This window comes from Caloenas nicobarica, chromosome 4 (assembly GCF_036013445.1).
Source record: "Caloenas nicobarica isolate bCalNic1 chromosome 4, bCalNic1.hap1, whole genome shotgun sequence".
NCBI classification, from domain to species: domain Eukaryota; kingdom Metazoa; phylum Chordata; class Aves; order Columbiformes; family Columbidae; genus Caloenas; species Caloenas nicobarica.
Genome location: NC_088248.1, coordinates 70,498,252 through 70,524,056, shown reverse-complemented (window position 1 = coordinate 70,524,056; position 25,805 = coordinate 70,498,252). Strand labels below are relative to the sequence as shown.

General features: G+C 39.9%; 1 protein-coding gene across 2 annotated transcripts; it reads right to left on the bottom strand.

The window, feature by feature from the left end:
- Nucleotides 1-72: 72 nt before the first annotated feature.
- Nucleotides 73-25,567, bottom strand: NELFA (negative elongation factor complex member A). 2 transcript variants are annotated; one of them, XM_065634807.1, is made up of 12 exons: nt 25,513-25,567; nt 24,533-24,797; nt 17,131-17,302; nt 15,823-15,984; nt 14,807-14,896; nt 12,844-12,974; nt 12,638-12,707; nt 11,696-11,784; nt 9,310-9,421; nt 6,965-7,221; nt 5,818-5,917; nt 73-4,269 (listed from the first exon to the last, which is right to left on the bottom strand). In XM_065634807.1, exons 2-12 carry the CDS (start codon nt 24,782-24,784, stop codon nt 4,085-4,087), a joined length of 1,620 nt encoding a protein of 539 aa, XP_065490879.1. In that variant the 5' UTR covers nt 24,785-24,797; nt 25,513-25,567; the 3' UTR covers nt 73-4,084. The 2 variants fall into 2 exon arrangements, with proteins under 2 accessions (XP_065490879.1, XP_065490880.1); XM_065634808.1 differs by lacking the exon at nt 25,513-25,567 and adding an exon at nt 25,029-25,092.
- Between the last annotated feature and the right edge of the window lie 238 nt (nt 25,568-25,805).

Here is a 25,805-nt window from a genome sequence, read left to right as displayed (position 1 = left end):
CATTAGTCCATTTCCTTAGAAAATCTAAATTTTTATTATACATACTGTATTACACTGAAAATACGTACCCAAAGACAGAATATTTTGAATTTACAACTGTACAAAAAAAACCAAACCAAAACAAAAAAACAATAGAAAACATACGGGCTATGCCATAGATGTAACATATTACAAAATGACAGTTCTTGTTAAAGGCACCAGATTCCCAGAGGGCTCTGGTTTAACATTTTTAGTCTTCTTTTCCAGTCAGATCTTACTACGAAAATGCAATTTGCTCCAACTGTATAATGTCGAAGTCTCAAGCTTCTTTCATCTAGACAAGTGGTCTGCACTTGGACACAACTTAGTGAGAGAAGTGACCCATTTTACATGGAGGTGTCAGGCAACTACCAAAGGCTGCTCCCCATTGCATCCAGCACCCTATGATGATACTTAGCTTGGAGATTTAAATGGCAAAGCTACCAGTGAAATTCAAGTTAACCCATAAAACATCAGCCCAACACTAGAGCGTTAACCATCCTAAGCCTAGATTGTTTTGTATAGAGTTATCTACAGAGCACTAGAGTAGGAAAAAAGTGTTCTGTCTAAAAGGAAGTTGGAATCTACAGTCAGAACTGTTGCTCACCATCCTTCTTGGGCTCACCTTCTTCATCACACTCAATTTGCTCTTTCTGGTCCTCAGGGCACTCATGAAAGAAAATGGAGCCTAAAGAAACCCAGCATTTTGCTGTAGGAAAAGGTGTTAAAGCAGCCTGGGAGTGCATGTGTGTGTTCTTTCTCCCCTTAGAATAAAAAGTTTGGACAGGGAAAAACACAAGCCACTTTCATTGCTTCTTTCTCCAGTATTCCACACTTGAACAAAAATGAAATAAATGAATTCATATCTTGTCTAGGCTTGCACAGACAGGTGCTTCTTAATAAGCAAGGGCCAGAGAAGCTGGTACATCCTGCCTTGCCGAGGTATAGTAGTGCACTTTGGAAGTCTGGGCTTGCTATTTCCTGAAACTTAATGCTCGGAGAAAGGGCAAGGGGAAAGGACACAAAGCTTTAAGAAAACTATAAGCTACTACTCTGGTGAATTTGTCAGGACATATGCAAGTCATTCTAGAGTCAACAAGCACATACTGAATGGAATCCAGCTAACATCCAAGTGACTGAATATTCAAGACAAAAAAGTATTACGTTCCAGGGCCAGATTTTGTTCTGTATGCAACAATTAGTTTATATTGGAATCTAAACATTGATGTTGCCCTTTCTGAATTGCCTGGTATTATCCCTACTTTGAGGCCACTGGTTCAATGACTTCATCCTCTGAACCAAAGAACTCCATGTAGTTTTACTTCTTACTTATCATTTTCACACCATTGCTAAAACTTCCCTTCCTTTAGGCATTAAAAAGCAAACCCTAACACTTTCTAGGCTCACAGATCAAGTTGAAGTAATGCTCTGCTACTGAGGGTCATAAATTCACTTTAAAAATAAATTGTTTTTGCAGCATTGTCTCACCCTAGTGACTTAAAGGAGTTAAAAATATACTATGATTCTATTTAAAATTTCATTTTATTGCAAACAACTGACTTTAGACAAACGGGTCTGGAGACCAACTTTGTTATGCAGCAAATACAAACAGGTAGCAGCATGGTTAGGCTTCCTATACACTACCGTGCTCAAGTGACTCCACCACATTATAGAAGGGGTTCTTGCAGAGGAGGGGGACAACTGTCTCCATCCCAACAGTACAGGTCTGAAATTCAGACTTCTGACAAGTAAGTTTAGCGAGGGACCCCCATTAACCTCAAGTAACCCAAAAGAGCCGTCACACAGCAGCTCCTGATCACTACTGAATTGTAAAGAGTCTTGCATCAACAATTCACAGTGACAGCACATCCCCTCAAGTCACCCAATCTTTAAAAGTTCTTTCTTAAAAATTAAATGGGGTACTTGCAGCTTATCTAGCAAGCTTGAACAGTTAAGACAGAAGTGTCATATGTGTCTACAGAGAACTGGTCATCACAAGAAAACTTTAAAAATCTGAATTCGGACAAGAAAAGGAATGTCACTTTTCTTTAAACCTTTCTTTTAAAAGATGAATACATCATATGTTATTGTTAGCCCTTACTGTGTAACATACTATAATTGAATAAGTTATAACCATGAAAACACATTTCTACTGAACTCATTTCTAAAAACTAAAACCAACTAACTCATCCTCACTTGTCAGGCTGGTTTCTAGCTGTGACAGAAAAATCGCACTCAATCACAATCGACATCGCTTCTGAAACGGGGTAATTATGTGCAGGAGAGCCCCCAGTGTGACGGTTTTATGTAACTTCCACACCAATACATGCACAACACTCCATAATGGTAGCAGGTACAATCAAATAACTTTCCCACTACAGGAGCTAGAACATTCCATATATTTGCTTAAATAAAGTTAAGAAATCTATACTTTTGGTCACATCTTAAAACACCGTAGAATACAGATTTTCTTATTATTTATACTTGTCCTGTTGGATAACTTGTTTGAAAAACTAAAAATAAAATGTAATGAAAATTCCCCAATACAAAAAAGACTCTAATCAAACATCTAAATGTCTTTGTTAGTATATGTGTACTTATGGGATTTGGTCTGCTTTCTTTTCTGGGAAAAAAAAAAAAAAGATAAAAGCTCATTTTTTCCTAAGAGTTCCACTTTAACATGAACCTCTAGTCAGCCCAAGGTAACCCCTCAGCACCAAGCAACCATTGTGCTACTCGTTCCCAACCAAGCACAGCTCCACATACAAGTACTGGCAGAAACCAAACATTTAATCCAAGTCTCCTTCAAATGATGAAGCCAAGTCTCCAAAGGATGAATCCTGAACTATGTACATAGGCCTCCTCAATAAATGCAAGCTTTATTTGTACGATTAAAAGTCAGATTATACCACTGGTGTGAACACAGTTATAAAGATTAAAATGTGCTTTGACTAGAAGGGGACAAGTAAAAGGCACATTTATATGCCAGTATAATTGTGGTCACCTTTGCGATTCTACAGATATAACTACACTGGTAGAAACCAGAGCTAAAGTCATTTAAAACTTTTTGCATCAGGGCTTGGCAATCAAGTGCCTTATGACTGCTCAACCAAATAAAAATGAACACTGCCTCAAGTCAACAAATCTTCCCAACCATCTATATTCAGATGTGTGTCACTCAACCATTTCTAGGGCCATTTTATATTAAGCTGCAACTGGTCTTGAGATGTAATAGTATCACTTCCCCCAGGTAAGCTATGCTGTTCAAAGGGTTTACTACGCAAGAGCCATAGGTCAGCTTTGACCTTAACACTTAAGTGGCAGAGAGCTACCACTTCCAGGCAGTGACAAGCCACCACTACTACTTTTTTCTTTGCAATTTTGATAGGTTTTTTTCTTCAGAAAGTTAAGATACTCAGTTTTGCCCGATCTCAAATAATGCCAAATAAAGATTAGCTCATGCTGGGCATGGACATTGACAATATAGCGAGTTAACAAAGCTGCTCAATCCCATCCTATGACACAAGCATAAATAAGCTAAACATACAGTGGGGACCATTGGACACTGGACATTACCACCTGCAATATTTTGTTATACTGCAGCTGAATTACAAAATAATCAAGCACTGACCAGTAGTGCTTGAAATGTCCATTCTCACAATAGAACCCACGTAGCCAAAGAAAATATTTTTACAATAAAGATCTGTGCCCTTGTTTAATGGTAAACCGTGAATGACTGCGCAGTAGTCTTATCTTCTGGTAAGCTGCTTCTATCTGTAACCTTTCAGCTGTGATCTTTTTCAGCATCAAACTGTAGGAAAACAAACACAGCAAAACTTTCCCTCCTAAGATCACCTCTCCCTCTCCCAAGATGTGGGAAAAAAAAAAAAGTGAGTTTGACACCATCTTCTGTGTTCACTGAGCGCAGTTAGGTTGAAGAGCGACAACTTTTACTCTGGAGGGTAATAAGAAATGTCCACATGAATGCCGTTTTGTACAGTTGACATACTCTACAAGCTGGTTGACTCTAAGCTTGATTTGGTCCAGTCTGCTGTTGCTGCATCTCTTAGGAAACATTAGTTATAGGTTTGTACTTCTTGAATCTGGTCCATTCACCAGTAGCATAGTTCATTTCGAAGACTGTATCAACCAACATAGTGGTGCTGCCAGTGCCATCTGCCTTTGGTAAATCTTCTGTATGCTCACTAAGTTTAATTTGGATGATGTCACCTTGCTCTTGGCAAGGATTTTCTGTGGAAACAAAAGGAGGAACAAATTATACATTTCAATACTGTATTAGCAAAAGTAAAGAGCACTTGATGGAGATCCTAAACCTTATGCTGAAAAAAACGTGAAAACGCAACAAACCCCAAACCCAAAACTGAGCATGCAATGTTACTAATACACAGTCACACAAAGATATTTCTCCCTCCACACATCACAGATTGAGTTTTAAGGATAACAAAACCAGAACCCAAAAGACAAACCCCAAGGATAAAGTACCTGGAAGAACAACAAAAGGTGGAATAAAGCATGCCAATGCCATTTCTGACTGCCTCAAGAACCGTATGAGAAGTTAATATTTAAATGGGATTTAGTAAACTTGAACTACCAGAGTTACTTTATCTAGGATACATTTTGTAGTTAAAAGCCTCGACAATTTTCAGCTGTTCCAGAAGCCCAAAGAGCTTCACTGAAATCACTTTTCCAAGACTCAGTTCCATTCCAGTAGAAGGATTGAGTGTTACATTTCAAGGTACTGGAATTGATACTCTGGAAGCTCAGTATCACCACAGTTGACAGTTATTTACTCAACCTTCAGAAGACACTGATGTTATTACTGAAGGAATTCGTATTGTTATATACTTATCTATATATGCATATGGGAATATATAAAACACACATGCACACTTCTAAAATAATATATTACTTTGCATTACAAAAAAAAAGTCCACACAGATAAAAGTTGAAAGTATACTCTCCTACTGCAGTTTGAAGTAGCATCTACTACTAACACCATTATTAATACACAAAACTTACTGTGAACTCTGGGCTTCAAGAAACTCTACCCTGGTCATCTTCAGTAATGTATTGCATTAATCCAAATGCACGAGCCACATTTAGGCTCCAGCACTCCAGTGATAAGAGCCCTCAAATACCATATTAGAAACCAGAGCTAGTACAGATGATAGAGTTCACTTAAGGACTCTTAATCTCACTCTCATCTTACATCTGATAGTCTTCTGGGTATAACAGCCTTGATCTATCAAGCCCAATAATGACAGGATCTAGCTATGGAACAGCTCATCTCCCTGTGATTCACAGCACCTGTGGTTACCTGAAGCCTCTGAGGCAACAGTTGCTACATTTCCAATGCGAAGGTCTCAGCAAAGAGGCTCTGCACTACCCAACTTGGACCTCAACTTGTCATGAAAGAACTTAGATTCATTGGTCTTCTAGACAGGCTACTAGGACAATCCGTTCACTGCTCTGACTGGCTGCTTTGTTTCTCCTCAACCTTAAGCCCTAATATTACATGTGTTCAGTTGTGTATATATTGTATTTAGCAGCTGCTCTGACAGAATGACTTACTGGAAATAGACACTAAAGACCTGCTTCCGGGTAGTTAGAACTGCAAACCATAAAACTACAGACAGTTCAGAGCAAAGCAGAGAGTCCAGTACGTACAGAGTAAAGCTAAAGCAAGAGTCTTGCGCTCACATATGCACATTTAGAAATGCTAGGCTGTATTTCAAATTGGGGTATTTAAAAGCAAGCTACATTAGTCTCGATACATGCCTCTGGATCCTGCCATGAATCCAAGTATAAGAGCCTTTTCCGGCCTTGTAACTTTGTTTGCAGTCTTGAACATTTCCTGTGCAGCATACATCTGCTCCCTCTGCAACAGATACAAATATGAATTTCAGTGGAGAAAACACTGCCAATAACAGGTACCATGTTAATACCCACAGGCAAGCCTAAGAATAAGGTGGAAGTTTGTAGACCTACAAAAAGCAAACACAAAAAGCCTTAGGCTCAAGGCTTTCCCTCTTTAATGCCTACATCCAACACTTACAGCAGTGACAGCTCAATTCTAAAACTGGAAAAGAAATATCACCTTTAAATAATTAGAGAAACATGTGCCAAAAGACTTAATGTTTACATTATCAATTTTGTGTTCTTTATGGCATTAGGAAAAAAGGAGAAAAACCCCAATGCTTCCTCTACAGTCCAAACCCTGCCTTGCAATAACTTCGGAGGAATATTTTTTTTCCGTTTAATAAATGAAGTAGAGGTACTGAAAAAGTCACACAGTTTCTTAAAGTTCAGATCTTTCAGGCCAGGCTTACATATGTGCTTAGCAAAGTCTTCAAATCGGTTGCATCCTGAATTAGCTACCTGCTTAACTTCAAGCATGCACATAAAATATACCAACATATCAGCAATAAGAAGCTTCAGGACATACATAATTGCTGTTTAGTTTCCTTCCCACTCTCAGGCTTTAAAAGATGCGTAATGAGGGGGTGAGGGCATGAAGAAATAAAGGCTTTCACCTTAGAATAATCTACTGATATCTTTTCTCCTACTGTAGCAATGACAGGATCCTTTTTAGCAGCTTACGTTATACGCAATTGGCTGGGCAACAGCTCCCAAAATTCTTTGAGTAACGCAACCTTATTTTACATAATAAATAGCAGTAAATAAAGACATCTTACTGCTACATTAACATTGCACAACTAAAAATGTGATTAACATTTTTAAGACAGCAATACTAACGACAGAAGAAAGCACTTTCATTATCTTTTGTTATAAAAAAAGCAGCCTCAATCACTCCATTATCCACAGGTCAAGAACTGTCAACACACTATATGAGATTTATAATAAAAATTTGCATGTTCCAATCTACATCAAAGGCAGCAGTCAAAAAGAACCTGGTTTTACTTACTGTGAGAGAGAGGCTTTTCTTCGGTGGTGGCTGTTGCTGAGTTTGAGGGGCCACTTGTGGTGCTTGTGCCGCAGGGGAAATAGCAGGAGGTGTGGTGGGTGTCAGGGGTGAGGTAGGTGTAGCTGTAGGTGGATTAGAGTTACTATTGTACATGGGTGTTCTTTGCTTGAATTGTGCAGGAAGAGTAGTGGTGGCATTTGGAGCTGCAGGCTCTTCAGTCTGCCTGTTAGTCTGCAAGGCCTCTCGTGCAGAGCCAGCTGCAAACACAAATCGGGATCATTACAAACATTATAATTCACAAACAGGGATTAGCATCACTAGTGACCTTTGAAGAAAGCTAAAAATTCTGATTATTCCATTCTAGTACCACGACTCGATATGAAGCACTAAGCTCCTTTCACTCAGTTATCTTTAGCAATAGACAACTGTGAGACTAGCTGTCCAATATCAATTATACTGTATTTAACATCAATTTTTATGTTTAATGGATATCAGATTTATTAAATTGAAACTGCTTTATTTACTTTTAAGCTTGTATTGGTATAACAACTGTACGCTGACCCTACCAGGATTATGGCTGTACTGTTATGTAGAAGCCAAAACCATAAAAATATTTCATCAGTTTTAACCTAACATAGCAGCAGTTTCCAATGGAAGTGGTAATTAAGTCTCAGCCAGTAACAAGTACTGAAGCTATAAAAATACTAAAACGTATGACAGAATTAAATGTAGCCTTCACAAATCACTAATTACTTAAACACTAACGGCTAAGAGGGTTAAGACTCCACAGTATTGACAAGTCTTAACTCTTATTTCATAAAGTTGATCCGTTCACCTGCACTTAAGGAAGGTATTATTCCAAACCTGGCTGCAGGTGGAGGTTACATATATGATCAGGTTACTGTGAATTCATAAGTTACCATCTGTCCAGCAAACAGTAATTACCCAGTGCACACTCCAGCCAGCTACATTCTTTTACAGCTCTTAGACACAGGCACAGCTGCTAAAGCACCTTTCATGAATCTCACGAGGTTTAAGACAACCTATTCACATTGTGTTCGCAGTAGACTACAAGGTAGGTGCAAACCAGAGCTACACTGATGCCTTTCAGATCAGATTTTGGAGAATGAGAAGCTTACCACCATCCATCTAGACACAGACACAGCATTGGTTTTAACATTATGGCTATTGTCCATTAATATGTGGAACATGACAGTGAACACTTGAGAGGACAAACATTTTTAACAGTTAGTTGCCCCTTAATTTTGTACAAATATCTTAATTACTGGCTTCCTCTCATGTGAGAATAACTAACTTGCACAAAGTAACATGTCTTAATTTTGCAACCTCAGATTATAGGAGACCAAATCTGTGGATCTTCTGTGTGCATCTTATATCAAGAAAAGAGTTTTATATTCCTCTTCCCTAGGAAAAACTAGATACTCTATACTCCAGAATGAAAAAATAAGTTAGAAAAAACACAGGACAAAGACAATAGAGAATTTTAAACTAGGCTTTTCCTGCTGTTGAATACAATGCCAACGCTCTGGAAAATAACACTAGCTGCTGACAACACCAATGTGCTCTTGGCTGCGTTCCTTCTGTAGATGCCAATTTTCTGCCAGAGAAAGATTTGCATGGACCTTCAGAAAGACTCTGAACTGTTTCAGGGCCAAGTGATGTAATGACATTTTGCATATGCAAATGACCAACATGTCACAGCTCACATACATAAAGACAAACATTATAGTACCAAATGGCAAACAAGCGAGAGTAAATATAATGCATTAAACTGAAATGTTGGTTCTGTGTTAACTGCAAGGTCTGGTAATGAATCCTATCATCCTATTATTTATCAGACTGTTCTAAAAAGTTAAAAGGAAAACAGTTGGCTTGATCCCAGCCTGTGTGAGAGCTAATATGTACTCACCTCTAGAAACACATCCAACTCTTGAAAGCAGCTGTTGTGTAAGTGCATGCATATGGATGTGTGTATGGAGTATATACTCTAGACTTATGTCTGTTACTGGTGACTCTTTAGGGATTAAAAAAAATGCTGGATTTTATATTATAGAGTAAGAAAAAAAATGGTAAATTGTTTTGCTTGCTTAACTAGCAGTCATTTCAAGACTTAAAACAACAAGAATTTTCTTTATTTAGGTTAAATGACATCAGGTTATGCAAAACCCAAAGACTCGGTTTCTGCAATAGATTTTTAGATTGCTAAGGTTAGGTTTTCACTAGAGTTGATGGATAGTAGGTTTGTAAATTAAAAAAAAAGCTAGACAGCAAAACTGTATAGAGTCACAGGTATTAGGTCCCAAAAGCAGAAAAGCATCTTTTACCCGGCTGTGTTTCAGAGCTTGGGATATATGAGGAAGATGGCACCACACTGGGGGTAGCAGGTAAATAACTTGTAGAAGGTAGTGCAGGCTCATTGTTCAATGAGCCAAGTTTCTGTAAAACAGAAAAGAAAGCATTATAGTCATACTGCATATAATTATGTACTGTTTCTGCATTTTAAATATAAATTTTAACGTTAGTTCTGCTACAATATTAGTTTTGGGAACTTAATTATGGACTCCTTGGTTAATGCAAGTTTGCCCTTTCAACCCTAACTCCCTATACAAACTTCAAACATTCAAATTACCCTAGGAGAGAAAAAGCAGCTTTTACTTCCCCTAATTCAGATCAAAGTCGCTTCCGAAAGCACAACCTGAGCCAGTAAAAAATACTATTATGGAGAATGTACTTTCACAAAGAGTCAAGCTGCTCTTCCTTTGTCCCATTCCTCAGTTAGTAGCGCGGAGGCCCCATGATGAAATTCATGCAGATGATGCTCTCTGAAGAATTAAACTACAGAAATAAGTGATCTTCTGCCTGAGTAAGCATGCTCTTCGCTATTAGCAAGCAGAAATCTGTGTTCATCTATGGGCAAAAGGCCTACTAAAATATCACCCAGGAGAATGCAAAGGCCTCTGGGACATAAGCAACCAGAAGGCAGCAGTGAAAGCACAGGTAAAACCCTGTTGCCACTGAAACGGGCAGCCAACATCAACATGATGGATGTCATCTAGCATTGAGCCAAAGAAAATGCCACATTTTGTGCTTAACTACACATGATACTGCACACACAGCATAAAGACAACAGCATGGTATCTGCAAAGATCCAACCTTACGAACATAAGGGATTGACAGAAGAAGGAAGTTTTGGGGGAATTAAGTCTAGCAGACAAACCATTTAAGGTAGCCTTACTAGACAAAAGATGTTCTGTACAATGTGGAGCTTGCCAACAAAGATACCCTTAGCATTCTGCAGAAAGGCAGGCAATGACATTCACTCCTGACACAAGCCTACCAGTATCTGCCTATATATGTTGTTTTTGGAATGTGTGCCACAGTTTGCTGCCCCATAACCATGGGACCAATGTTGCATTTGCTTAACATGAGGCTCTAGAAAAAAAAAAAAAAAGCCTGACTCACCAACCAGACCACAGGCCTTTTAAATAGAGCGCTCTCCAAAGACAAGTGTTGCATGTCAACACGCTGACTTAAAGAGGCAGAGGTAATCACAACCACTTTAAATTTGGAACAAGAGAAGACACTTAAGACCCAGGACAGATTTCTGAGTCGTGAGAGGCTGCAAACACTAGGTGCAGCCTCCTCAAAATATCTCTTAGTATCTAAAGAATTCAGTTGTCAAAATTAATTCCAGGCCAAAGCTTGCTGGAATAGAGCAGACAGTTTCTAACTCAGAAGTGGGGGGAGGACCTAACATCCTTCTATTATAAAAGCTATGTCCTGACTGAGAACTAACAAAGCTGCACCACAGTTTTTCCAATGCACTGTTAAAGATAGGAGAAAAGATACTACACGCAACTCCTCCCCCAACATCTCGACTGAAGGTTTTGTGTTTTCAAGAGATCCTAAACAATTTTGTTTTAAAAGAAAAAAAGACTATTAGATGAAGGAGAGGCCATTTATGAACTTCACGTGTTTTAAAAAGAATAAATTTATAAGTCATGAGCAATTTGGGCAGATCAATTCCACTGTATTTCTCCCCCTTTCAGTAGTAATGGGACTGGCTAAGTCTAGTTACAAACAGGTTTGGAGATCTCAGAAAAAGCTGCCTTCTGGATTAAGCATCAATTCTCAAAGATTATAAGCTAAAAATTGAAAAAAGAAGGGTACTAGTATGTAGATTCTTTTCTCGGGCCAGAAGATAGATAAGTTGTAAAGATTCCTGTGTTACTTGGCTGCTTATATTCAGCTATCCTTCTTGGGCACAGACCAATGTCAAATGCTCCTCAGCAAGACATTTGTGGGCACTGTTCTACCAGGGTCACAAAGGATGCACTCACATAGCCTCAAACCTGCAGGAACTCCTGAAAATGATTCTATCTCTCTAGGGTCAGAGAGCCCTCCCATCCCCTTCCTCTCTGACAGAAGGCTACAAACCTCAGCTGCAGAAATACTACACCCCCTCACAAACTTAGAACAGCAACAAGAAAACAATCTAAAACCTTACCTTCATCCTGCCTTGAATTTTTTAATCTAGTTCAGCGAAAATATAATGGAATTTTGAAACAATTATGTAAAGACTTTTACATTAAGAGGCAGTTTCACCAACTTAGTAAAATACCATTCCAGTGTTTAAGTGTTTTAGAATAACATGAACCATGGTTTCCTCCTTGTTTGGGTTTTGTTTGTTTTGATTTTGTTTGGTTTTACCTGTGTAGACACAAGGCCAGCAGCATAATCTGGGGTAGCATTTTCTACTACAGTTTCTTCTTTGGCTTGCTTTTCCACAACTTCTGTATCTATTGCATAAAAATAGAAGTCAGTTCAAGGAAGTTTTCTGAAATATTGAATGAGATATACTTTCTTAAAGATCTAAAAATGCATTCTTCAAAGTCTGATGAAATGTGCTTAAAGAGACATACACTGAAAGGTTAGCAGATTCAGTAATCTTCATACAGAATTTCATAATCAACCCAATTATGAACTGAACCACAATGTATACCCATCAAGATAACGGTAACTGAGTAATTAGGCAGAACTGCCTAATTTTATTATATTAGAAAGCATCAAAACCCAAGCAAAAATTTAATTGCAATTATGATTTTGTTCTCATAGAGTACTCATTTTTTGGTGACAAATACAAAAAGGTTGTTTAGGGACAAACATGGTGCCTAGCCTATCTTCCTGATACGGTTAAGCTGAGCATTACACTGTCACTTGACTTATGAGTAGTGTATCAGATACTAATCACTTATTAAGATCTCTCAGCCAGAACTTTGGAGAGTGCTATAAATTTTTTCAACATTACTTTCAATTATTTTACTTGGCCACACAGCCAGCAGAAATAAGCACACCATGACAACTCAGAACAATTCCAGTCCAGAAGCCACTTACACACTGATGTGCTGCCCAAAGCACAACTGACTAGTTCAATTCTTTCACGCAACTTAACCAAGTTATTGCCTGGGCACATGGCAATATGATTAGAGGCATTAAAAAAAGTAAAAATCCTCCCTTAAAGCCTTTTTTTCCCCCTTTTTTAAAGTTTAGCTGAAGATAAGTTTTTACAAGTGAAGAACTAAATGGTACTACAAATCTAGGCCCTGCTTATAGGTACATTAATAGCCTTGGTAAGTAGCATTATATACTAACCTACTGTCTTTCTTCTTCTCTTTGCTTCACGGCCAGCACCTACCATATCCAGCTCAGAGATATCTAGAAGCTAAAAAGAAAGACCATTCTTAAATTTATGTAGTTGATCTCTAAATATTGTCCTTATTGTTTTTATTTAATATATGGATACTTGCAGAGAAAAGAACTGAGCAGGAAAGCAAGAGACTAAGAAAGAGTGCACCTACCTTTACTCCTCTTTCTTTGCGCAAAGGTGTTCTCGAGGGAGGGATAGGAGTTCTGTTTCCAGAAGGACTAAATACACTGGGTGCTGAAGTACTCCTGAATGGCGCTTGTTTTGGTATTCCTTTGAGTGGTGCTTAGGGAAGATCAAAAAAGGCAACGACTGTCATATATGTTCAATGAGTTACGAAACACAATAATAAGGAGCTCTTCAGCTTTCCCCCTTCTTAAGGCACACACCCCCTTCCCTTTAACTGCAAATGTTTATAATGTGAAAGTGTCTATAATAAATTAAATGTTCCCCAAAGGTCAGATTAGGTTTCACCCTTCAAACAAGGAGTAAGGGACAATCTCTAGGCTTATGCTTGCAACTCCATTGAAGTAATCAAACAGGTGCACTGCTGTCAAGATATACCTTCCCTACATCCATTGATGCTTTCCTTACTTACAACAAATACACTTGGAACACACAAAAAGCTATTGGGCATGAATGTTCTGAATCAAATTATTGCCAAAAGTTGCTTTTTGAACTTTAAGATCTAGTTACTTGGTAAAACTGTATTTAACCAAAGATTCTTACTTAGCCAAGCTTCTGCAGGGCTAAGGGCTCGTAACCTATTGGAAAGGTAAATTACTGCTTCACAAAGCAGTTTGAAATTTTGGAGCTGCTGTTAGCAGAAGCAGTAGAATCCAATTTGGGTCTATATTGTAAACAGAAAAGCTGCTGTCTCAATACTTAGTAGAAACTGCTACACCTGTAAGAAGCTGTTTTCCCCCAACTTTATACTGTTACCCTTCTATCTCAAGTTTAATGTAAGTGCTGAAGACAGCATTCTTTAATCAACTGCTAAAAAATTAGGGACACATGTGTATCTATCAGGTCTCTGAGCCTTCTGACAATCTCATCATACCCTATAATCTGAAGATAAGCACAGAATTTTAGTCTGAGGTTAGACACTCTGTATCCCTCTGTATTTTGTACTGAAAACCTTTTCACCACAGGACAATCCTCTCTGACCAATATAAGTTTCAGCAGAGTAAACCCAACTGGTCCCATAACTCATATTTCCAGAGACCACCTGGCTCTAAAAGCCAAATCTAAAACTAGCTTTATTAGTTCAACAGCTAAAAAGAATGTCAAGAACTAATGGTCAACTTCTATACTGGGACAATTTTTAGTTCAAATTACAACTACACTTTTTGCATTTCCTGCATGAACATGTGGCAAAACTTTGGTGCTCCAAACTACATCTTAAATAGCATTCACATAAAGTATTTCATAGCTTGAAGTCAACACACCAAGAAATCACTCAAGTTTTATACCTCAGCACCATACCGGTGGTCAGAAAAGTTATGCCTGTGCAGTGATTTAAAGTATGTAGCTAATTTTGAACCCTCCTCTTGCTCCTAGTTAAAAACTTATTTGAAAAAATTCAAGCAGTTCAGGAACTTCAGCAAACAGTCGAAGTCTATTAATGCCAAGTTGAAGAATGACTGTGCATCTTTGTCATGTCCATTAAACAGAAGCCACTGTACAGCTCTGGCTGCAGCAAGCACACTGTCCCCTCTTCTTTTTCCATGCAGAATTACACAAATACAAGACAATTCCAGTCTACTTCACAGCATTACTATGATACAGTCTGCTCCCTTTTGGAGTAACATGACTTAGTCAGGAGTTATTCCTGGAGTGATGCCAATTAAATTCTCAAGGTCTATAGACATGATCTAGCTGTGTACATTTTAGAAGCATGGCAGATATACTTGCCATTTAAAAAACCCCCACAATTTCGTTCTTTCTGCCATGACATGTCAGAAACATTTCAACATAAAGAGAAAGGGAAGCAAAAATGGAGAATCCTTTGCTTCAAAAAGAATTATGTTTTTGTAAAAGCTAGACAGCAATTTTACTCTTCATCAAGGCTATTTTATCAGATTTTCTTTCTGGGAAGTGATGAAAGTGAGCCATACTTGTCGTATCTATCTTTTTGACCAGCCCCCTGCCTTTGGCATGGAAAGGCACTCCTGCAGTCTTCTTGAGCTGTTGTGCAGTTTCTGTTGCTAAAAAGAAAAAAGGCTTTAGTTATTACAGAATCTGTGCTGAAAAAATACAATACATTGCTGCTTATGTAAAATGTTATTAACTAATACATAAAAAGATGGGAATAGCAACAAAGAAAGAATTATATTTTAATTAAAATCCAGGTCATTTATATGTGGTAAACACAGTATTTGGAGAAAATGCAAAAGTCAATATGACTCTGAAACTGACAAGATGGCCTAAGTTAAAACAAATAATCAGAGTAGACAATTTACTTGATATTGAAATAAATAAAGTTCTATATCACATCATAAAATGTTACAAATCTTGCATTTAACCAGACCAACTACTCAAGTCACATGCAAGAAAAGAAGCAAGCTGCTGCACCAGAACAGCAGGTACAGTGAACTATTTTAAGATCACTTAGTTCAAGCAGCTACTGATACATATATGTACACATATGTTGCCTTTTGTTAGTGAAAACCTTCTTGGCTTTCACACTCCATACAGCCATACTGAGCAAAAGGTATCATTAACTAGCAGCTCTTGCTCCCTGTTGCAAAAACTATATGGCAAAATAAAACTAGGTTCTCATTTCAGATTTGTTTTGGGAGCTTCAACCAAAGCTATTCCTCACAAATCTTCACAACAGACTTGAATATACCTATGAGATAATATATCTGTGCTTAAAAAAGCTACAGCTTTTTTATGCCTTGAAATCTGAACAGCATTTAAATCAAGATTAGCATTTCAATGTAAGCATGGCCAGAATGACTTGCAGCTGCTCTTCCACACACGGTATATCAAAGAAAAAAGTCAGCCCAAGCTCTTATAACTGAAAATTTTAATGTATATGCCCATACCAGAGAATTAAACTGAATATAAATGTTCCTTCCACCATTTAATTTGTTACTCAATCTTATCAGCTAGCTGTAATACTACTTACACTTCTGCAAGAGTTCAGCTCTGAGAGTGGCACTTTTAGGTTTCCTTTTCAGCTGGAAGTGTTTCACTGGGGGAGTAAGTGGCCCAGCTAGTGTTGTCAAGGCATTTTTGTTTAAGTATTGGCATTCCAAGGGCAACATAGCTGAAGTTTCACATTCACTTACTGCATAAAGAGTTAACACAGTACACACAGGTATTAGCACCTCTTTGATAGCAAATTACAAAAGATTTCACAACTAGACTGTATCAGTGGTTATAAGCTTTATTTGTTTCAACACCAAGAGTAATTTAGTTCTAATTATAACACAGTATATAACCAGTTATTAGGATGTTTGTTTTTCATGTGAGCTTCCTAAGAGCTTCCATGTTAATTATATCTAGCCAAATTATAGGAATCTGAAATACGCTACAATTATCAGAGTAAAAAAATATAAAAGTGACTGAATTCTCAGATTCCTTAAAAATTACACATAAAAATGAAACTACTAAACAAAAGTCCAAACCAAAAGTGTGAACAGACAAATGATTATCTGTTTATAGTAAGAAAACAAAATGCTTCCATCTCCAAGTAATTTCATTATTGGTCTGCTGCAATCCTTATTCCAAGATAAGGTCTGTCTGTCAGTGTCCGAGGACCTTTTCTTGGCAACATGCTAAAGCAAACCCACGGAAGTAGGAGTAGCTTTGCATCACCATTGACTACACAGTTTGAAGCAGCAACTGTAAAAGTGCCTGAGGCAGTATTTTCAGCTGCTAGTCAGACATCAGCAGCATAACCCTTCTTGTGATCAGTCTCCCCTGCAGCACCCATCAGAGGACAACTTTCAGCAGACATGCACCACCGGCCCATACAATGATGGTGCTTCCACACACGCACTGCAGAAACAGAGCCTTACTGTCTTCTTTGGTACTATAGCATATGAGACAGAGCAATATATGAAAAAACTCAACTTATTAAGCTGCAGTAAGTCAGTTATTACCTATCGGTGCACATACAGCCTGTCTATGATACTAATGGATCCACATTAACTTGTGCACTGTCCATCACAAACGCTCAGGGTAATAATACCTGACATGCAAGTTCTGATGATGTGGGAACAGATAACTTAAGAAGTCCCCATTCCTCAGGTATCACAGTTCCCAGGCCAGTTAACATGCCAGTTTGTGAACTGTCGCAATTACAAGATAAGACATACTGCTTGTCCTGATACCAATAGCGTTAAGATAGCAAGACTGCCTGTGAAATGACAGGTTATTTCTTTAAAAAGGCATCACATTTCTGTAATTATCACCAACAGGAAATGCTTACCTTTTTCTCTAAGCTCTCCTAAAATATCTTGAACATTGGGATTCTGTTCTTCAAGATCAAGGTTAAGGGAGCCAGTATCTGGAAAGGATTTTAAAATATCAGCTACCATTAAGACCCAGGGGTCTGAATCCAAGGTAGCGAGCTGGACAATTTCAGTCAGTGCCCCTTTCATCTAACAAAAAAAGAAAAAGAAAATCAGCCAATTGGAAACAGTTTTAAACAGTGTACAGTTGGATTTTAATTATTATTTTAAAAAGACACTAACATAAACATGCAATGTTTTACTACTAGGGAAGGGAAGAGGGACACTGCTTCAACAGCACGGTTAAACATTAACCCTATAAATAAGTAAAGAATGAACCAAGATAATTTTTTTAATATGTTGCTTTTAGTCAATCAAACCCAAGTTTGTTTTGAGCTTTTCGCAGCTCAAAGCTTTGTTTAGCACTGAATGTTTTTACCAAAAGCAACAGGCCTTATTCTTACATTACTTTCTCCTTACATTCTACCAGTGTACCCATATCTTATATTCAGTGATAAGAATACACAACTAGAATACAAGAAGTTATTTAGAACAAGCATCTGCACCATATGAACATAAACTAAGTCCTCAAAATTTTACTTAAACTTAGGCCAAAATAATGTTTTTCATGCTAATGAAAACTGAACTATTTGACAAAAACTACATATTACAGAAGTACACCTAGCCTTCTAATAGGCCACAAGTAAAAAGACTTTCCATCTACTCCGAGTTTTCATAGCCAGAAAAGTTATTTTTCTTTAAGCAAAAGGGGAAATGCATAAGATCAATTAAAAAAATCACTGTCACATTAACTTTTTAAATTACTGATCAACAGGTCTGTTGGCACTATGAAATGAAATTTTTAAAAAAAGTGACTACAGTCAGTGGTTTACACAGTGAACCTCTTAAATTAGTTGTTTTACTTCATTCACAGGTAAGCTTAAATCCCTCAAATAAGGATGGAATGCTTGTTTTCTTTTCTTAGTAAGTAAACTTTTATGTAAGCATTAAAGCATTACCTCCACAGAACTAAGGCGTTTGAGATGTACTGTGCATCTCTCAAGCCACAAAACATAAGAGTAAAATTGCATATTTAGACATATTCTACCTGTACGGTATTAACATCAAAGAATTTACAAGCAAGTATTGGGAAATACTTGAATTTTGACTTTTCACAAGCCATTGTGGCACATATAGCTTAGTTATAGTCTACATGTTTCTGAACATATACAGACAAACAAGATTCATCTTCACCTTTATGCTGTATTTCTTTCCCTTTATTTAGAACCTGCCTTTTCTTATATGTGAAAAATTAATAAAATAAGCTTACTCTACTCGTGCAACTCTGAGAAATAAGAGTTAAACCTCTGCTCTCCATTTTTCCCCCGGAGCACTTTTAAAGCTCAGCAGAAGCAGACAAACATATTGACATTTCTCAATTCCTTTCACCCACACAATGTTATTGCCCTCTCACTTAAGAAAAGTTTACACATGCACTATATGGGCAGTTTGTCCTTTACCCCTTGCATGTTTTAGCACTCATAAGGTGCTTGTGAAAAGAACCAGATGAGTTCATCTGACTGAAAGAAAGCATCTCTCTATAGCTTTAAGCTTGGTCAGCCCCTCGGTGTGGTTGACTGCAGCCACAGAAACACTATAAACACAAAAAGAGGGGAGCAGAAAGGAGACACTACAATAGTCAGTTACCATCTTCGGCAGCATTATTGATTTGCTCTGGATTAAACTGACCACATAACCATGACCACACACTGTTTAACATGCTGTCAAATTTAACCAATGCTTAACCAATGGAGAGAATCAATTTCTAAGGTTCTAGTCTTTGTTGCCCTCCATTGCTCATTTCTTCCTCAGTAAACATAAAAACCCCACCTAGACTCCACACAGACTTGTCAGTCTCTCTCCTCTAACCCTAAATGGCTCATCGCAAGTCACTTCTACTACAGTGGATGAGGACAAGTGCAAAACTATCGAAACAAAGTCCTTTATTCTCCTATTTATCCTATAGGAATTACAGCACTGATCTACATAAAACACCTGAAAATTTAAAACATACCATGAAAGCCGATGAAGCTATGGTTTATTCATAGCTCCTCAACAACAAGCTTTTATCTGGATACCACTAAGGCAGGTCAGAGTATAGAATGTAATTTCCTCCATCAAACTCAGGCAATAGTTGGAGGAAAGATGTATCCTGTATCCTCTCAGTTTACCCTTCATCTCGGCTCCACAAAACTCCTATTTGCATCAAAATTTCAAATAGCTACATGCCTATACTATGGATGTTCCTACAGAGCTTCTGTCTGGGCATGTTACATTCACGCTGCTCTCAGGGCAGCCAAAGTTCAGGCAACCTACTTATACCACATCCCACTGCTCCACATGACTTCGAGACCTGAGCCCAGAAACAACTTGTTTGCCAAATACTGGGCAAATAACATTATCGCAAAGCCTCATGGCAGAAAGAACAGGTCACTGTAACACGCAGGGAAGCAAAGCACACTAACATGTACTGTGAGCTAACTAGAGACCTTGCCTGAATACAGGTTTGCATTTAACAAGCCTGAATTTGAGTTTTGACTCAGGTGTGTCTTCAAATGGCGATTTAAATATATGTTCCCAGTTCACTGTTGAACTGGCAGCTGAAAAAAATTTCATTTGCGGTTTGAGAATGCATGAAATGCAACTCAAAATAACAGAGAAACCTATGTACAGGTTTTCTGTTACTTTACAGAGCACAGACATAATCCCAAACTCTTAATTGTATAAGATTGCAACACTGGGTCAGTCAGAGTCCCATCAGCTCCAACCAGCGTCTTGCTAAGCATGAATGTCAAGGTCTGATGCAACATGTTCTGGCATTTCTCTCATCTAAAACTTAAGGACCTCAAGTATTTTTCTCAGCCTGCTGGCACAGAAAAAAAAAAAAAAGTAGCACAGGGCATGACTAGAAACATCTAACAAGAAAGGATCAGGCAGGATAGAGAAAGTCTGGGAACAGAGACAAAGGGAGATTAATAATGGCTGTGCAGGAAAGAATACACAAACAGCACCATGAGAAGGAGTAAAAAAGGAAATGTTGCTAGAAACATGCAAAGTGGTAGCTCCAAGATGACTTCTGGCAAATAATTCCCATTCATTTGCTTTATATTATGTCTAAATTAATATATGTGACTATACTTTAGGCAACTGCATCAACAGTTGGCTAATAAACCAAATCGAGTTTTAATCTTTCAGGGGTCATAGAGGAGGTGATATTTGTAAGGTATCTGTATTATTATAGAGCATTTTCATTAAGCTAAAAGCATTGGATCGGAAGCACAGTATTAATATTTACGCAATACAAAACTAGGGTGGATCAAATATCACTATTGTATATGTTTTGTATCTTAATCATGAAAAAGAGTAGAAGGGGCCAAGAGTGATATTAAATTATACCATATTACATCACAGAAAAATTAAGAACACTAAAAGCAGGCCAGAAAGATGCACAGCAGCCTGCCTGTTCTGAACAGGGAGGGAAGGCAAGTGTCTTGTGTCCTCTTATTCCTTTGTTACTTCTACCCCACAACACACACTTCCATGAATAAAGGACTCCTGATTCACATAACGAGCGAGAAGAAAGTCTTGACTTTCACGCTCTTGCAGCTACTGTAGCAAGAGGGCAGGTCCCTTGGGATCTTCCTCCCAAGATAACTCAGAGAGCACAGAAGCACACAGTCCTCATTCCAGACTGGGTTGTAATATCAGAGTCTAACCCTGAACAAAGAAATGAAACGCTGGCACAAAAGAAAATAAACCACCACCAAAACTTGCGCTTCCAATTGTGAATCAGGTTAACAAGAATATAATACACAAAATAAACAGAAGTAACTGTTCTGCCAAATTCACAGCTGAAACTCTGGTCAGCACTACACTGAGCTTGAGGCATAATTTCAAATAAGCATGATTACTTAGAAAAGTATTAGCAAATGAAAAGCCAGGGGGCAGGGAGATTCAAGAGTTAGCAAGTTCTGCTCAGAGAATTACAGTGGGAAACTATATTTTTGATAACTGCCTACAAAACACACTTAAAATGAAAGTGGGAGCCAATTATTCTTATTAGTCAGCGGGAACAAACATGCAGTAATGAGGTTCACAGCATGATAAAAATATTAGGTTTATTACCTATCCCACAGGCGTATTAGGAGGATTAAGTCTTTAATATCTATACAATATTTGGCGTGTTGAATGAAAACATTATGAAAATTGAAGGATATTACATTTGAGAAAAATGCACTTAAGTAAAGTACCGAGCTTTCAAGAGAGCTCATTGAACATTCACTGGTCTAGACTGAAGCTCTCACAGATATTTAGAAAGGACCAGGAGCCAGTTAAACCCCTTCTAAAACAAATACCACCACACTTTTCTTGATTCCCGTATAACTTTACTCCAGATATCTGCACTCAAATGGTCCCCGTGTTATTCTGTGCCTCAGTGAAAATGCTATTATAGAGGAAACCAGAAAAAAAATATTTTGAACAGAAAATAACTCAGTCCAATCTGTTATCTGCAGAGGGGAGTATCACAGAATATCATTTAACATGTTACATAACAAACCAATAACATGTCCTGCATCCACTAACGAGATTCCTAAAGTTTTACAAAGCTAATGCAGTATGTTTTCCAATACTACTAAGTTTCCAAATGCCAGCTCAGTGCTTCTCACACATGATCAACACAGACTTGCACGTGGCACGGAAAACACAGATATGACTTTCCAAAGAGACTAATGAAGTACCTTCGCAGTTAAGTTAAACCATTTTCAGATAGGGCATGATTTCCAAATGAGGAATTTAACTTCCAGGCAGCTACAGGTATCCTATACTGGTGTATCTCTGCCAGCAAAGGGACACCATGTTCAGCACTCCACAATATACTGAGCAGAGAAGCACACCATATACTGAACACATATATGTGTTCTGCATATCATATGTAAGATACCTAGTGTCCGTTAAAATATAAACAATCTCAACCATAAGTTATGTCACAAATCTTCACAAATACAATCTATTTTAGCAAACTCACTGCACATGACGAGTGCCTGATAAGACACTATCCCTTTCGGTCAGCAGTTTGGTTACACCAGCTATTTTCACCATTTTAGAAGGAACTGTATAATGATAACAGCAGACCTCCTAGCAATGTTAAGAGTTTCTGCCTCAAGAGTTCATTTTCAACACTTTAAGCCCTTCCTCTCAGTTAAAAAAAAAAAAAAAAAAACACACATGTCCCTAAAATAATTAAGATTTTACAGGTGCTTTGCAAAGGACTGAAAACATGCTAAAACCCTAAATCTTGATCCAGCATGCTCTGTTTACAACAAGATTAAATTTATGATTAAATTCACAAACTCTATCAAAGAAGTGAGAAATGCCACAATATTTTTTGTTACACAGTAACAAGAGCTTTATATTTGGAACACAACTGATAACTTGAATGATACACTAAAAAGCACAACTGACTTGCTGCTCTTCACGTACACTTTATCTCCACAGCTAACAAACACACACAGATCAAGTAAAGTTGCTGGCTAACATCTTCCTCAGAACCAGTTTGAAAAGTTTTTACCCACCCAGCAAACACTCTTGCAGCATTTCAACATCATTTCATTTTTGCTTGAATGTTACTCCCTCAAAGAGCTGGCATGACCATTACCTATGAAGGTCCCTAAGCTTTTTTAAACTCCTCTCTCTTCAGTGTAAAAACATCACCAATTTATTAGCTTTTTCTGAACACTGCAATACTAACTTCTTCCATGCTACTTGGATTTTCACAGTACTTCAGAAGAATTTTGCATACTCAGAGTTCACACGGGCTTATGCATAGCTCCTTTCTGGCCTTGGTTATTTTGTTTGTCCAAAATACAACTGCATTTGTCACACACAAGGAAGACAGCTTGTGCACTGGACAGACACTAAACATGAATATCATGTTTTAAAAATTAAGAGTAAACATGCTGAACAACAATTTAAAGTGACACTAATTACAATGTAACACAGTGAACAATCACACTGATGCATGTGGCAAGACACTGACATAGACTAACTATTGCTTAAACATGATGCTTGTGTATTTTCAGCTTAGAAGTATACAAAAGCTGAGCATACAATAACCCAAGTTACATATGGTCTCCCCACACCCTACCTAGTATATACATGTATTAATACTAAGCAGCAGCTGTGTCTTAGCCAAGAAGGAGCGTAGTGCAAGCACTGCTGGGCATACTCCACACAATAAGGTGAGGATTAGCTACGCACCACCTCTGTGATTGTTACCAGGAATCAGTACCATACATGGTAGGAGAGAAATTCCTCGAATCTGGCTGAAGAAACTTACACGTTTCCCAATTATTCTCCCACTATCGCCCCTGACATCAGTAGCTGCCCACTGGTAAGAATAAGCCAGCTGCAGACGAGGTAAGGTCCAGGGCCAAGTGAAAAAGCTCACAGAGCCAGCTAGCTTATTAACCCTGGTAGGACAGTAATTAAAAACACCGGCTGCTCCCAGAAAGGTAAAGAGAAACTAAAGAAAGGATGGCAACCTTCCTCAAGCAAGACCTGGCTGCAGTAAGGAGGGGGAAAGCACTGCTCAATGCAGACCCCAGATCTTCCATTCCCAAAGTTTCAGCACTTGTTGCTGTCCTTAAATCTGAGAAGTTTGACTTGGGACACCTACACAGCTGCCAGTATCAGGAAAGCAGAGTGAAGGAAGCCTGACACACACAACTGCTCCTAAACGATCCTGCCTCTCTTTTCTGATCCTAGAGCAACCACTGCCTCAGAAAAGCCCTCTTCCCCAAAGGCACCCAAATTGTACCGAAACACAGCCCTACAACTATGAGTCTGTGCAGAGGCGTTAGAGTGGTTTCGGGTTGAAACTGCCTTCAAAAGACCAGTGCCAACCAGAGACTCCCCGAAGAGCAGGAGCAGCAGCAAAGCTGCCGCTCTCTCGCTTATCACTGGGAATCCCAGCCCTCCCCTTCACACCAAGGACCGAGTCCTCCGAGCTGGGCCTCAGCAGAGCACCCTGACAGCTGAGACCTCCAAGAAAGGGAGCGGCGGGGATGCCTGTGGGGACCAGCCCACCTGCCCTTGAGGAGCAGCCGCTGCTCCGCTCCGGGGCCGCCGCCCGTCCAACCGCCCGCCGCGCGAGGCCGCGGCGTCTCCCCTCCCCACAGGCTCCGTGTGGTAAAGGCGGGCGGGGGAGGTGGTGCTGGCGCTTCCCTTCTCTCCTCACGCCACCTCCGACCGACCTCTCCCCCCCTCACACGCAGCCCGCTTCGGTTCAGCTTCCCGCGCAAGCTCCCACCCAGCTCTCACCTCATCCACCGCCCGGCGGGGCAGGTGCAGCATCCCCAGCAGCAGCTTGAGCTTGACGGCCGAGGAGAGGCCGTGGAAACAAAGGCGGATGTTGTCGATCACCGAAGCCGTGAGCAGCGAGGCAATGCTCGGCGGCGCCCACAGCTCGTCTGTGGAGCCCAGTTTGTTGTGCAGCCACAGGCCAGTGTCGCTCTCCCGCATCGACGCCATCTTGGGAGCGGGGCGAAAAAAGAGGGGATTCTCCACGGGCATTTTATGAAGACACCTAAAGGGAGGAAGGGAGGGGGTAAGGACCCCTGCGGGTCGCCGTTTTGTTCGTAAGCCAAAATGGCGGCGCCCAATGAGACTGCACTAGGGAAGGCGGAGATTCGGCCGTAACCTAAAATGGCGGCGCCCAGACGGCGGCAAACCGCGAGTCTCCTCTCATCTCTCGCTCGGGTGCAAAATGGCGCCCGCCGCAGCTTTTCTTCCGTATTGCAAGATGGCGCCGCCTCACCCCGGGAAGCTTGTCCGTCAGCCCCGACTCGTCCCTCACAGTTCGCCCTAATTTCTGCAGGGCTCTCCCGGGCAGCAGATAGCCAGGAGCCGGGTGCCGAACCACCGCGGCGCCAGACTGCACACCTCGGGGGCAGGCCGGCGCCCGCCCCTCCCCTCCGAGAGCGCTGCCCGGCTCCCGCCTTCCCCTTCCCGCCCGGGAGGCGCCTCACGGGCTCGGCGCGCCGGGCGGCGGCCGCTGGAGGCGGGAGGAGTGCTGAGGGCCCCGCTGCCAGCCCGCCCTCCGCCCCGGGGCTTTGCGGCCCCCCCGACACAGCGTTTGGCGGAGCCACGTCCCCTCTCCTCACAGCACCCATGGCCCGAGCGGGCGGGCAGCCGGCCCCTCAGCACGCACCCTCCTCTGCTCCGGCTGCGTTGCCTCATTTTTCCCCACCCAGCACCATGAGGAGCTGATTAGAGCTAATAGCACCTTAAAGCGCACCCACCTCCCCGCTTTCCTCAGGTCCTGTCAGACCTTCTTTCTCATGCCGAACAGCTCAGCTCACTGACGCGGATCCAGACAGTGACACCTCCCCGGCAGTGCTGCGGCTCGACACGAGAAGAGTTGGGTGTTTTTCATCGTTTTCCCCAGAGATTTTTGTGCTGGGCGCCTCAGAGATGTAGGAGGTTGCCTCAGTGTCTGGCAGGAGCAGTAGGCGCTCAGAAATTGGGAGTTGGTGTGCGTACATTCGTATTCCCTCGTGATTCAGCTCATCGTTATTTAAATATGAAAAAGTAA